Source organism: Pleurodeles waltl, chromosome 10 (assembly GCF_031143425.1).
Source record: "Pleurodeles waltl isolate 20211129_DDA chromosome 10, aPleWal1.hap1.20221129, whole genome shotgun sequence".
Classification (NCBI taxonomy): domain Eukaryota; kingdom Metazoa; phylum Chordata; class Amphibia; order Caudata; family Salamandridae; genus Pleurodeles; species Pleurodeles waltl.
Window position 1 is genome coordinate 1,064,918,466 of NC_090449.1, and position 14,614 is coordinate 1,064,933,079.

Consider the following 14,614-nt stretch of genomic DNA (forward strand, 5'->3'; position numbering starts at 1 on the left):
CCCACATCAAATTGCCCAACAGGCCAGATCTGTTGACACAACACAACCAAAAGATCAGACACCCAGATCCAGCATCGCTGAATCTAGCAATCTGGCTCCTGAAATCCTAGAATTCGGGCACTTACAACTTACCCAAGAATGTATGGAAGTCATAAAGCAAGCCAGAAGGCCATCCACCAGGCACTGCTATGCAAGTAAATGGAAGAGGTTTGTTTGCTACTGCCATATTAATCAAATACAACCATTACACACAACTCCAGAACATGTAGTGGGTTACTTGCTTCACTTACAAAAATCTAACCTGGCTTTCTCTTCCATTAAAATACACCTTGCAGCAATATCTGCATACCTGCAGACTACCTATTCAACTTCCCTATATAAGATACCAGTCATTAAAGCATTCATGGAGGGCCTTAGGAGAATTATACCACCAAGAACACCACCTGTTCCTTCATGGAACCTAAATGTTGTCCTAACTAGACTTATGGGTCCACCTTTTGAACCCATGCACTCCTGCGAAATACAGTTCCTAACCTGGAAGGTTGCATTTCTCATCGCCATTACTTCCCTAAGAAGAGTAAGCGAGATTCAGGCGTTTACAATACAAGAACCTTTTATACAACTACACAAGAATAAGGTCGTCCTAAGGACTAATCCTAAATTTTTGCCAAAGGTTATTTCACCGTTCCATCTAAATCAAACAGTGGAACTTCCAGTGTTCTTTCCACAACCAGATACCGTAGCTGAAAGGGCACTACATACATTAGATGTCAAAAGAGCATTAATGTATTACATTGACAGAACAAAGAACATCAGAAAGACTAAACCACTATTTATTGCATTTCAAAAACCTCATGCAGGAAACCCAATATCAAAACAAGGTATAGCCAGATGGATAGTTAAATGCATCCAAATCTGCTACCTTAAAGCTAAACGACAGCTGCCCATTACACCAAGGGCACACTCAACCAGAAAGAAAGGTGCTACCATGGCCTTTCTAGGAAACATCCCAATGCAAGAAATATGTAAGGCAGCCACATGGTCTACGCCTCACACATTCACCAAGCACTACTGTGTAGACGTGTTATCCGCACAACAAGCCACAGTAGGTCAAGCCGTATTAAGAACATTATTTCAAACTACTTCCACTCCTACAGGCTGAGCCACCGCTTTTGGGGAGATAACTGCTTACTAGTCTATGCAAAACATGCGTATCTACAGCGACCGATGCCATCGAACTGAAAATGTCACTTACCCAGTGTACATCTGTTCGTGGCATCAGTCGCTGTAGATTCGCATGTGCCCACCCGCCTCCCCGGGAGCCTGTAGCAGTTTGGAAGTTACCTTCAACTATTTGTATATGTATCATCTCAACCTTAAATAGGTACATACTTAGTCACTCCATTGCATGGGCACTATTACTACAATTCAACTCCTACCTCACCCTCTGCGGGGAAAAACAATCGAAGATGGAGTAGACGCCCATGCGCAATGGAGGCAAAAGGAGGAGTCACTCGGTCCCGTGACTCGAAAGACTTCTTCGAAGAAAAACAACTTGTAACACTCCGGCCCAACACCAGATGGCGAGCTATGCAAAACATGCGAATCTACAGCAACTGATGCCACGAACAGATGTGCACTGGGTAAGTGACATTTTCATTTCGTAGTTTATTTTAAGAACCACAGGTTCAAGATTCACAAACAATACTTTAAATGAAAGGTATTTTACTTAGGAACTTTAGGAACTGTGAATTATCAAAATAGCATATACAGTTTTCACACAAATGGCAAATAGCTATTTTAAAACTAGACTCTTAGTGCAATTTTCAACATTTCCTGGGGGAGGTAAGTGTTTGTTAGATTTGCAGGTAAGTAAACCACCTACAGGGTTCAAAGTTGGGTCCAAGGTAGCCCACCGTTGGGGGTTCAGGGCAACCCCAAAGTTACCACACCAGCAGCTCAGGGCCGGTCAGGTACAGAGGTCAAAGTGGTGCCCAAAACGCATAGGCTTCAATGGAGAAAGGGGTGCCCCGGTTCCAGTCTGCCAGCAGGTACGTACCCGTGTCTTCGGAGGGCAGACCAGGGGGGTTTTGTAGTGTATCGGGGGAGGGGGCGGGGGGGGGAGAGTAGTCAGCACAAAAAGTACACCCTCAGCGGCCGTGTGCAGTGCACAAACAGGCGTCGGGTTTGCAATAGGTTTCAGTGGGAGACCAAGGGGTCTCTTCAGCGATGCAGGAAGGGGGGGGGGGCTCCTTGGGTTAGCCACCACCTGGGCAAGGGAGAGGGCCACCTGGGGGTCGCTCCTGCACTGGAGGTCGGATCCTTCAGGTCCTGGGGGCTGCTAGTGCAGTGTCTTTACCATGCGTCGGGTCTTTGAAGCAGGCAGTCGCGGTCAGGGGGAGCCTCTGGATTCCCTCTGCAGGTGTCGCTGTGGGGGCTTAGGGGGGGTCAACTCTGGCTACTCACGGTCTCGTAGACACCGGGGAGTCCTCCCTGTGGTGTGTGTTCTCCACAAGTTGAGCCGGGGGCATCGGGTGCAGAGTGCAAAGTCTCACGCTTCCGGCGGGAAACGTGTGTTGTTTCAAAGTTGCTTCTTTGTTACAAAGTTGCAGTCTTTGTGGAGCAGAGCCGCTGTCCTCGGGCGTTCTTGGTCCTTCTAGATGCAGGGTAGTCCTCTGAGGCTTCAGAGGTCGCTGGACCCTGTGGAACGCGTCGCTAGAGTAGTGTCTTTAGAAGTGGGGAGACAGGCCGGTAGAGCTGGGGCCAAAGCAGTTGGTGTCTCAGTCTCCTCTGCAGGTTTTCAGCTCAGCAGTCCTTCTTAGGTTTCAGGAATCTAGTTACCTAGGTTCTGGGAGCCCCTAAATACTCGATTTAGGGGTGTGTTTAGGTCTGGGGGTTAGTAGCCAATGGCTACTAGCCCTGAGGGAGGCTACACCCTCTTTGTGCCTCCTCTCTGAGGGGAGGGGGGCACATCCCTAATCCTATTGGGGGAATCCTCCATCTGCAAGATGGAGGATTTCTAAAAGTCAGTCACCTCCGCTCAGGACACCTTAGGGGCTGTCCTGACTGGCCAGTGACTCCTCCTTGTTTTTCTCATTATCTCCTCCGGCCTTGCTGCCAAAAGTGGGCCCGTGGCCGGAGGGAGCGGGCATCTCCACTAGCTGGAATGCCCTGTGGCGCTGTAACAAAGGGGGTGAGCCTTTGAGGCTCACCGCCAGGTGTTACAGCTCCTGCAGGGGGAGGTGAGAAGCACCTCCACCCAGTACAGGCTTTGTTACTAGCCACAGAGTGACAAAGGCACTCTCCCCATGTGGCCAGCAACATGTCTGGTGTGTGGCAGGCTGCTAAAACTAGTCAGCCTACACTGGTAGTCTGTTAAGGTTTCAGGGGGCATCTCTAAGATGCCCTCTGGGGTGTATTTTACAATAAAATGTACACTTGCATTTATTGTGCTGAGAAGTTTGATACCAAACTTCCCAGTTTTCAGTGTAGCCATTATGGTGCTGTGGAGTTCGTGCATGACAGACTCCCAGACCATATACTCTTATGGCTTCCCTGCACTTACAATGTCCAAGGTTTTGCTTAGACACTGTAGGGGCATAGTGCTCATGCACCTATGCCCTCACCTATGGTATAGTGCACCCTGCCTTAGGGCTGTAAGGCCTGCTAGAGGGGTGACTTATCTATGCCTATAGGCAGTGTGAGGTTGGCATGGCACCCTGAGGGGAGTGCCATGTCGACTTAGTCATTTTCTCCCCACCAGCACACACAAGCTGCCAAGCAGTTTTTCTGTGCTGAGTGAGGGGTCCCCAGGGTGGCATAAGACATGCTGCAGCCCTTAGAGACCTTCCCTGGCATCAGGGCCCTTGGTACCAGGGGTACCAGTTACAAGGGACTTACCTGGATGCCAGGGTGTGCCAGTTGTGGAAACAAAGGTACAGGTTAGGGAAAGAACACTGGTGCTGGGGCCTGGTTAGCAGGCCTCAGCACACTTTCAAATCATAACTTGGCGTCAGCTAAGGGAAAAAGTCAGGGGGTAACCATGCCAAGGAGGCATTTCCTTACACCATATATCTGTGCGTATATGTGTCTGTGTGTACAAAGCTGGATCTCAATAGAAATCATTTTGAAGTCTGTGCACGTTCATGGGAGGAGATCTAACTACAGACAAAAGGAAGTGAGAGTTAAAAGGTCTCACTACACGTAGCAGTCCACGCAGTGGCTTCTTGCATTGCTAAAAACTAGGCGTTAAATGGAAGATTAAAACGGCCTTCAACAATGTAGCTATTTTGAAAATAAAACATTAAGCAACAGGTATGTGGAACAAACATGGAAAGAGGACGTAGCTCGAGCTAGGCAATCTCCTCCTTTTACTCTGCTAGCTCTTTACAAATATATTCTGCCCTTTATGCCTGTGGCATTTCTTTCATCAGATTTCATATCTGCATGAAGTCCTCAAAACTCATTTAGTTCAATCACCTCCATTTGAGGGACTTTAAACTCAAACCCTACTATTTGAGCAACATGGCGCTTGGGTATGCCTCACTGGTGTCCTGTATATAGACTCAGTGCCATCCTTGTCATTAGCACCCTATGGTGACGCTGTGGTAGGACACCGAGGAATCGGAGGAGAAGACTGCTGCAAGGGCATCCTTCACTCAGCAAGCCAGACCTGTTTCTCACTTGGACGAAGAAGCCATTTTTTAAATATTGGATAAAGTGTCTTCTCAGCTTTTGGAAAATTCACCACAATTTCAATTGGAAAATCATCAGAGAAAACATTTTTCTCCCGGAAAAGGTTTTTCAAATCCCAGGAGGATCAGTATTTTTAGTGGGTGAAGCCAACTTGGATAATAATGAATTTAATATTAGTGCCATGCTGATTTTAGGAATTCTGGTGACTGCTGCAATCCCACCTCTGCTGTTTTTTTTTTTTTTTTTTTTTTTTTTTTTTTCTGACCCTCAAAGCCAGCAGTTTACTTCAGTGTCTGAATTACAATAGCAACATTATCCAGGTAGGAGTTCACGCCCAGGTGGGTATTGACGGGTGTATTGAGTTATAGCGGCTGATACAGTCAACAATTACCAAGGACTGCGCTCTCCTTGGCTGGTATTCTTTAATACTCATGTGCAGTATTTTTCAGTACTGTTTTGCTATTGTATTGTGCATGGTGTGACTTTACAGAAGAGTGAACGTTTGTAATAATCCAGGTATTTCTCTCCGGTGCTTGGCTGCTCAGGTGCTGTTGTGTTAGTTACTGATAGATTGTCTCAGACTTTTTGTTTTACTGTTCCCTCTGCTCGCATCTGAGGGGATTTATTGTCTAGGTCACAATGGCATGATAGCAGTATGTGTCTGTTAAACATTCTCCTTTACTGTGGCCTGGGCTCCTCTTTTACAAAGAGAATCAAAGGAAGGGACTAAGTTTGAAAGGCTACAGTATTTCATTTAACAGGGTCTGTTTCACTTATCAATCGAGACTATGCTGTGGATGGGCCGGAGACTTGTGGTGACTACGCAAGGGTCATTGAGTATATATCCAACCCAAAGAGCGCATAACACCAGCAGTTATGCTGGTGCTACCTGAAGACTGTTCCCAGGTTGGTACTCTGTGCGAGTGAGTCACCTTGATCCAATCGCAGATGACTAGCGTCTGTCATTAGTTGATGCTGCAAGGTCTTTGGAGTTGGTGTGGGGGTATGCTTGCTGCTTACAAAACCCCACAAATAAAGTAGCAAGTCTGTGTCATTTAAAAAAAGTGGTGCAGCTCCTTTAAATCGGTTGCTGTTCCCTGGGACAGTGAGGGAGACAGACAGCTCTGGACAAGAAAAATCAGATTTATGTATTTGTTGGTTTGACAGACAAATGCAATCGGAGTTCTTTTGAGCACCAGTTCAGAAATGGCTCAGCTATCTAGTGTTAATACTCTGTTAACTAGTTGGTGCTGTGGTGACAGTAGTAGCCACATGGAAGGTAATGACACTTGAGCTTCTCTTCCTGCCCTGGGACATGTAGATATGGATCTGATCTCGAGCAGGGCATCCAGTGTGAAGTGTTCACACGATCCTATGCTGCCCACCTGATATTGCTTGAGTTCTTGATTTATATCCTACATGTGAAGGTCACCCAGAGCTGTTCATGCACTGCAGCACTTGTGTAAGTGTTCTCGAGACGGCTGGGAACTCCAGCACACATGTTGGTGATCATAGTTATCAGTTCACCATGACACTTTTGTAGCTGATCTCAAGCTGTGACTGTGCCATGGCTTTTGTACTCAAGCCATGTGTGTGCCGTAGCTCACGTACTCAAGCTATCGGTGTGCCATGGCTCGTGTCCTCGAGCCGTGGGTGTGCCATGGCTCGTGTCCTCGAGCCGTGGGTGTGCCATGGCTCGTGTCCTCGAGCCGTGGGTGTGCCATGGCTCGTGTCCTCGAGCCGTCGGTGTGCCATGGCTCGTGTCCTCGAGCCGTCGGTGTGCCATGGCTCGTGTCCTCGAGCCGTCGGTGTGCCATGGCTCGTGTCCTCGAGCCGTCGGTGTGCCATTGTTCAGGTATACGAGCTGTGAGTATGCCACAAATAGCTTTCAGAATGCTGAAGCTCATCTGCTTGATCCGTCAGTGCACCATGGTTCCTATACTCAACCTGTCAGTGTGCCATGCCTTGTGTACTCCAGTGGTCATTGTGTTATGGGTCCTATACTGGAGCTGTCAGTGCACCTTGTATCCTATACTCGCGCTCCCAGTGTTCCTTGGCTCTGAGGCTTGAGCTGTCAGTGTTCCTTGGCTCTGATACTTGAGCTGTCAGTGCGCCGTGGCTCTGATACTTGAGCTGTCAGTGCGCCGTGGCTCTGATACTCGAGCTGTCAGTGCTGCTTGTTGTGTGTACTAGAGTTCTTACCGCACTGTGGTTCTGTTGTCCGCTCTGACTGTACTCATGATCCCCTTGTGCTCTCTTTCAGACGTGGTATCCACGGAATGTTCCCGCTGCATTTGGCTGCACTGAGTGGTTTTTCAGACTGCTGTCGAAAGCTGCTGTCATCAGGTATGTCCTCCGCATTTATCACTTCCTTCAACAGGTAATTCATTGCTCTTTAAGTGATTATGATGCCTCTATATATAACGTGATCTATAGTTTTGTATCTTACAATTGAGGTGTACGCATCACTGCACCTGGCAAAAAATAGTGTGAATGTTTGGCAGCCTTTGGAGCTGCTTTAATGGCCAGATGCCTTGTAAATTCCAAAAGCAATCCTGCTTGGGGAGTTACCAGGTGGGGCCATAGAGGACAGCAGGATGCAGCCCATCAGGGTGCTCTTGCTGTTAACTTGTCTGCTAAGAGCAGCACAACTCAAACGTGGCAATACCACATCATGCTGTATTGGGTTTATTTGAGGATCTGGTCTTGTGTGGTCTCACGCTCACTTATAGATCATTTCTCTTCTTCGTCTGTTAAGTCAGACATCGTTGCTTGCAACATACTGAACTCTTTTGTGGACTGCACGGCAACAAACAACCGTTTAAACTACACTGATTTAGAGTTCCACACTCCCCAGCTTAGATCGCAGAATCTGTCCAAGATGGAAGCAGTCATGTGAAATATCTTGGTGCCTGCCTTGCCCTGAGTATGTTTTACAAACTTTGGTGTTTAAAGTACAACCTGCCAGTGATGGTGCACTTTACAGATATGCTTGACATTGATTGGATCTCAGTGAGAGACGCTTGCAAGACTCTTTCCGTTTTCCCTGCTGCAGTGTCATGGCCATTAGCCTGCATGCTCCTCACAAAGTATGAACATAGAAATGGTTTGTGTGCCATTGTAGGCAGTCTTGCATGACCTCTCTCTGGCAGCTTCTTCCCCTTCTCTCCTCTTGGTAAGCTGCTGACCTCTGAACACCTTCGAGGTGCAGCATGGGGATCACTTTGTAGGACCTGGTGGGATTAGTCACCCATTGTGCTCAGACTAAAACATTTGAGAATCACAAAGTGAGTAAATAAAATTAAGTAGTGGTATTAGAGCCTGGCATGGCCTGCAAGAAAGAGTTAATGTTTCACGAGGGAAAAATGATTGTATTTTGGGATCAAAAGGCAAAAAAATCCTATTCATGTTTCCTCCGTCTTAGCATTCTTACATGCCCTGTAAATGTTTGTTTTTTCTCCTTTTATCTTTGAAGCTTCCTGCTTTTTGTTGTCTGAAAAGAATGTGGGTTTTATAAAACAAACTTGCATATTAAATACTCTGATTTGAGTTTGTCTTTAGGCATAGGTGGTAGATTGGTATGCACCATAGCAAGGCTGCCAGGCAGTATTTCAGAGGCCTCTGTTCCATGCTTGTTTGTATTTGTGCATCTCACAGGCTTTGACATCGACACCCCTGATGATTTTGGCAGGACCTGTCTACACTCTGCTGCAGCTGGAGGGTATGTGCACACTTGTGACTTTTCACGCTCTTTCTGTGGCATTGCATTAGAAATGTGAGTTAGTTTCAGGACCTGAAGTGGTGATAATCTTCTCTTATATTAGACAGAGTATGTTGGTGTTGTGTGTCAATACTGAATAAAGGTATTTAAGACCTCTGGTAGGCACTTGCTATGCCATGTTGGCATTACGTTATGTAGGAGTGCATTGCACCCACTACAACATGGACACTTTATTTTTAATGCATTTGTTACTGTTTGCTATTTTATTAATTAAAACCTACGCCTAACTTGTTTGTACTAATTACCTTTCACAGTCTTAGAACTTGTTGTGTGGTGCCCCACAGCGTAATATGGGGTGTACCAGTACTCACATATTCAAGACAAAAATGTTTGCTTGTTATGTCTTTTACCGTCCAACAAGAGGACGTGGTCACTATTTTTTTAAATACTCATATGACACCCTTGAACCACAACACTCATCCTCTTCAGTTAGCCCTCTCTTGCCAGAGTTACTGGCCTCATGGCCACTCACTGTCTGGGATCCCACCTTCCAAAATCATATTCATGTCCACCTCACTAGCCTCATACTAGCCCACAGTCTCTTCCAAAAAAAACACCGCCCGCCCAGCCATCTGATTACCCCACCTAGACCTAACCCTTCAATTATGTTTAACATCACCCAGTACCACCCATTCATGTAAATATCATTTTTAAGGACAATAAAGCAACCTTCATTCCAGTTCACTGTGAGTTCTCACTTATCCAACTACGCCCACCATTGTCTTGGCAAAGCCTAAACTGCACTGCCAATAGGGAAACAGATTGCGCCTACAGACAGATACACCTGGTGCCCTGCACACCGGCAGTGCCACATTCACTCATACACCCCGAAGTAGTAAGGTGGAGCCGTCCACCTCCTCCCTAATACGTCTTACCTTTGCCTCATCCTTGGGTATTATACTTGCACCTTAGAATAGTTCTTGTCTCACTTAAAAATGGTCCTAGAGGAATTGTTTGGATATAGTTTGTGTACATATGATCCAGTCTTGAATTAATTAATAAGACCACTCCTTACTGTTCAAATCCAATATATTAATCAATAGGTTTCAGGAAGTTCAAAAAAATGTACAAGTACAACAAATGTCTATCTCATAAACAACACTGGATATAACCCACCTAGATCAGATTGAAATCCAACAGAAGATCCCAGAATGGGTTATAACCCTTCTCTTGACACAGCCCTGCACAATAATTGCCTCGTTTGTTTTCAGCCCCAGTTCAAGCAATATCATAGTCTTTCAATTCAGCTTGTCAAATGAGAAGGTAATGTCGATGTTTCAGTCTCTGGCATTCACAGGTACACGTCAGACCATCATCACGACTCAGTGTTGTAAAATAATGTCTACACATAAGGAAAATTAATTATAAAACAGTACGTTCAATCTGCCAAATGACATCTGTTGAACCCAAGAAAACACCACAAACACAGATGTGGATACTAGTGTAAGCCACCTCCCACATGACAAAGTTCGAAAAGTACCTTAGAAACATAGAAAATGTGCACCATTTTGATGCACTGTCAGGCTCCCAACCAGAATAGCTACATTCGTCTACTTACAACACGTTGCAAAAATAGACTCTGTAGCAACACACAAGGTGACTTCAACCTACAAGCCCAAGTAAACAAATCCACAAATATTAAAATTGGTTAACCCCCATACAACAAACTCTAGAAAAACCCTGCCTCCATTGCAGCGTATTCATACCTTCTAAATATGGGACCACTAGCTTCTGTCTCCATCCGCGTCCATTCAACCTATGTGAGTCGGAATCGAACATTGCAGGCCTTCCCGGCGTGTTTAAATAAAGAAGTGACAGGTCATGTGACCATTCCAGTGACTATGGCGGCATTCTTAAAATGATAAAGAAATACCTAACTAATACCCAGAGTTTAGAGAAGGTTGTAATTATGCTAAGTTTACTGTTGTGGACCTCAGTAACTTAATAAATAAAATATCCATCTAGGCCATCTGCTCAGTCCGTGTTAGTAAGATAGACACGCTGTCGGTCTCCTTGTTGCAGAGCATTCAAGTAGTAACATGTCACATGACCACTGCAATGACTGCGGTGGCCATCTTGAAATGCAATAATGGCCCATCTAAATGCTCTCCAACACGAAATCCACTATCCCATACCTGCTGTAGGTAGTCCCAGAGCCTAACTTATCCACAGAACAGAAAGAAAAGATTGACCCAACCAATTATTCTCGGGGCATTAGTAGCCAGCAACCAATACAACTTAATGCCAGAAATGAAAGTACAGATAAAGGGACTCACAGCCCTCATACCATCCATAAGAAATAAAAGGACACAATCGGAAACCCTAAAGGGACCATACACTCTCTAGTAGAACTGCTAAATATCGATTCAGCATCCACAATTGCAGGCACCAAACCATGAAATAGGTTAAGATCTATAGCCCTCTATGTGGAGTACATCACATACAAGATAGTCCATCTACAACACTTCCAGTATTTGCCATTCCACCTGTTCATTCAGGCTCTTCTTCACTGCATCTTCAAGCCAAATCCATTGGTTCTCTTTAATGGTCAACAGGCGGTCCACATTTACACGCCTTTTCGAGGGTTTTATAACATCAAGTACAAACCAGCGCGTATTTAATAAGATTGTAATTGTTCAACCATAGGAGCATTCATGACATTTCATTGTATTCGTGATTAATGTTGAATAATCCGTTTTTTGACCTCCTGAGGAGTTTTACCAATGTAAAACAAAGAACATGGGCATTGAATACAATAAATAACATTTTTAGACCATCAATTAATAAAACGCTTCGGCTGCCAAGTTCTCATTTCGACAACATGTTTTTACAATTCTAATGGAAGCACATGCACTGCAGTTCCCACACGGGTAATGTCCGACCCTCGGTGTTAGCCCCCAGATATACTCAGTGTGCATGGTTCTGGTTCAGTGTAGGCCCTCATTAGATTGTCTCATTTTTTTTCCCCTTATGAAGGCAAATAATGGTTTCTCGAGTGGAATGTCAAGAGGGGCAAATAAATGCAACTTGTTAAAAATAATCTTTTTAATTCCATTTGACTTTGAACCAAAAGTTGTGTAAAGTCATTTGACAGTGAACAGCTTTCTCTTTGACTTGAAGTAAGGCTTGTCTCTCGTAATACCAGGCACGTTACAGGGATCTTTTAACCAGTCTATATAGCCTCTCTTAATCAATTTCGACATTAAAGTCTTGGCTTCCAAAAAAAAAAAAAAAATAGTTGTCTTTCTTGGTGCTGTTACGTTTAATCCTTAAACTGCCCAAACTGTAAATTGTCCCTTAAATTACTGGGATGATGGCTATTATATCTCAGCAGAGTATTTCTGGCAGTGGGTTTAGTATATAGACCTACATACAGCTCACACTCATCAAGTGAAATTTTCAAATCGAAAAAAATAATGGAATGGGTATCCTACTCCAGGGTAAATTTTGCGTTTGTATTTTCATTATTAATTCATTTGTGAAACTGGAGTAAGTCACTTATTGGACCATGCCAAACAGAAAATGTCATCTATATACCGGAGCCATTTTGTGATGTAACTGTCACAAGGATTGCCCTCTTTATAGATGGTATACTCTTCAAAAGAGGCCACTTATAGATTTGCAATATCAGGAGCAAAAATAGCTCCCATTTCTACTCCCTTTGTGCAAAGAACTCATCGAACAAGGAGTAATTGTGTTCCAGTGCAGTCTGAGCACAACTTGTGATAAAATCAGTGGGGACCCTATGAGGTCCTGGTCTAGAGTCAAGTGGTAATTACCTCAAGTGCCTCACCTTGTGGAATATTTGCGTACAAGTTTACTATATCCATCGTAACCAAGATGTCAACCAAAGGATTAAAATGAGCCCCTTCTATTTGACTGATCAGACAGACTATCTCTTGTGCATGGCTTGGTTAGAGGTACAAACAGTTTAATGAACAAAATCAACATATTCTGCACGTGGTTGTAAAACCGACTCACAGCCAGCCACGATTGGTCTTCCTGGTGGCGTCTTTGTATTTTTGTGGATTTTGGGTAGAACATAAAAGGCTGGTATGGCAAATGTCTGAGCAGGAAACATTATCTTACACTGATGATTGCATTGCTAGAATAGCCAGCGGCCTGTCTTTTAGGACAACAGAGGGCATCAATTTTAAGTACACAACAGGACTCCACTTTGGCCCAACTAGAAACATTCCATAAGAAATTGGTAAGGACTGAGCTACACGCCAAGTATTTAACAGATTGTTTAAAGCAAATATCCTGGTGGGATTACTAGTACCGAATATTCCGATTATTTTTGTTGATGATGAGGAATTTAAAATTGGGTTCTGGTTCGTTTTAAACAAATGCTCAAGAAGTTGGATGGTAAGGAGCATAGAAACTACTCTAAAATATATATATATGTGTGTGTATGTGTATGTATATATATATACATATATATATATATATATATATGTGTATATATATGTATATATGTGTGTGTATATATATATATATATATATATATATATATATATATATATATATATGATTAAAAAAGAGATTGTAGACCTAGAAGTTCATGGAGGATCTAACTATAACCATGCCATGGAAACTAAAAAAAAAAAAAGAAAAAAAAAGTTAGGAGTTAGTTTCTGAGTTTGAAAAAACTAATATCCTGAAGAAAACGGATACGTTATAAAAAGACATCAGAAGATATGAAGATATAGTAAGGAGGGCACATATCCATATATAAACAAAGATTTTTACCAATATGGAACAGTAAATAATGGTGGTACTCGGAAACATATTGTTACTTTCTTAGATACTACTAATTATTCTGATAGTGACAACTCTGTTTGTACTGTGTCCTCCCTAGCACAAGTTGTAATACTGAACCCTCCACCTCTAGACAAACGTTTTTACAAAGGGGTCAGAGACCAGCACGTAGAAGGGTAAGGAACTTCAGACAGGGGTGGTTCAGGAACCAATACACCCCAGGGTTCCGACAAACCAGGAATCAATATTACGAGTGGTAGACAATATGGCATATAATCCTGGTATGGAGGAGGTACAGATCTTTAACTTGTCTTCACATGAGATAAGGTCTAAAGAAGTTGAAATTCTGAGTACCGGTCTATCCTTTGTTCCAACTCATAAGAATGACCCATTTTTTTTACTCAAATAGTTACGTACATTTTTAGGACTGTGAGACTTAAATTGTGGTTTACCAAGAATCCACAAGTAAGTCCAGAGAGTAAACCATAATGCTTGAAAATGGAGTTCTGTTTGAGGTAAGGAAAGTATTCACAGAACATACATATGTGCAGTCCAAGTTTACTAGAGTGCAGAATGAAGCTTTACCCTCCCTAGCTAGCAATAAAAATAGTTATCAAACCTGCTGATAAAGGAGGAAGTGTCATTATTCAAGATAGAACAGACTATGAGCAGGAAGTTTTAAGCCAACTACATAATCCTTCACATTACAACAAATTAAAGAAAGATCCAACACCATCCATTAGAAGTGAAATCCTTGAATTCTCCAGTATTGGATCTTTCATAGATTCACTTGCTTGAATCATCCACCTCGTAGTCGAGGTGGGAGTCCCACAGTAACATTAAATATACATAGCAGTAAGTCTACTACTCTAGGCCTCAATGGCCATAGACAGGTGCTGCTATATCCTATCCATATTCTTTAAAAAAAAAAAAAAAAAAAAAAACTAAACTACAACCAGTCAGGCAACAGCACCCTCTAAAACACTCAACAGAGGCTGATTCCCTCGGATTTTCTACAGCACGTCGTGTTAACGGAGTCTCTCTGAGCTCTGCTCAGCTTCTAATCTTTCTTATTGCACTGACTGGAAAACTTAAGTCAGATATATCAGATTTTTCATTGGACGTGATGTCCCAACAAACTAAAAAAGGACTCTTCAGAGTCTGTGACACTCGTGGGAAGAAAATACTTAATATTGATGACCCACACAAGTATATATACAGTCTACATCCGGATCATAAGGTGTGAGATTGAAAATACGTTCCATTTTTACTCATAAGACTCTTAAAGGCAGAGAAGGGAGACTTTTACTATGGCTACAGAGGCAAAAAGCACTGGAATGCCCTTCTTCTGATAATAGTGAGGCCTCCTCACAGGTC

At 43.5% G+C, this 14,614-nt stretch overlaps 1 protein-coding gene across 2 annotated transcripts in view; it reads left to right on the top strand.

Moving 5' to 3' along the window:
* The window catches only part of ANKRD28 (ankyrin repeat domain 28), a 496,481-nt gene that overhangs the window by 311,259 nt on the left and 170,608 nt on the right, over window positions 1-14,614 (top strand). For both annotated transcript variants that reach the window (XM_069212092.1, XM_069212091.1), the window contains exons 11-12: window positions 6,959-7,041; window positions 8,353-8,416. In XM_069212092.1, the coding sequence (XP_069068193.1) occupies window positions 6,959-7,041; window positions 8,353-8,416 (147 nt within the window). The remainder of the gene's footprint in view (window positions 1-6,958; window positions 7,042-8,352; window positions 8,417-14,614) is intronic.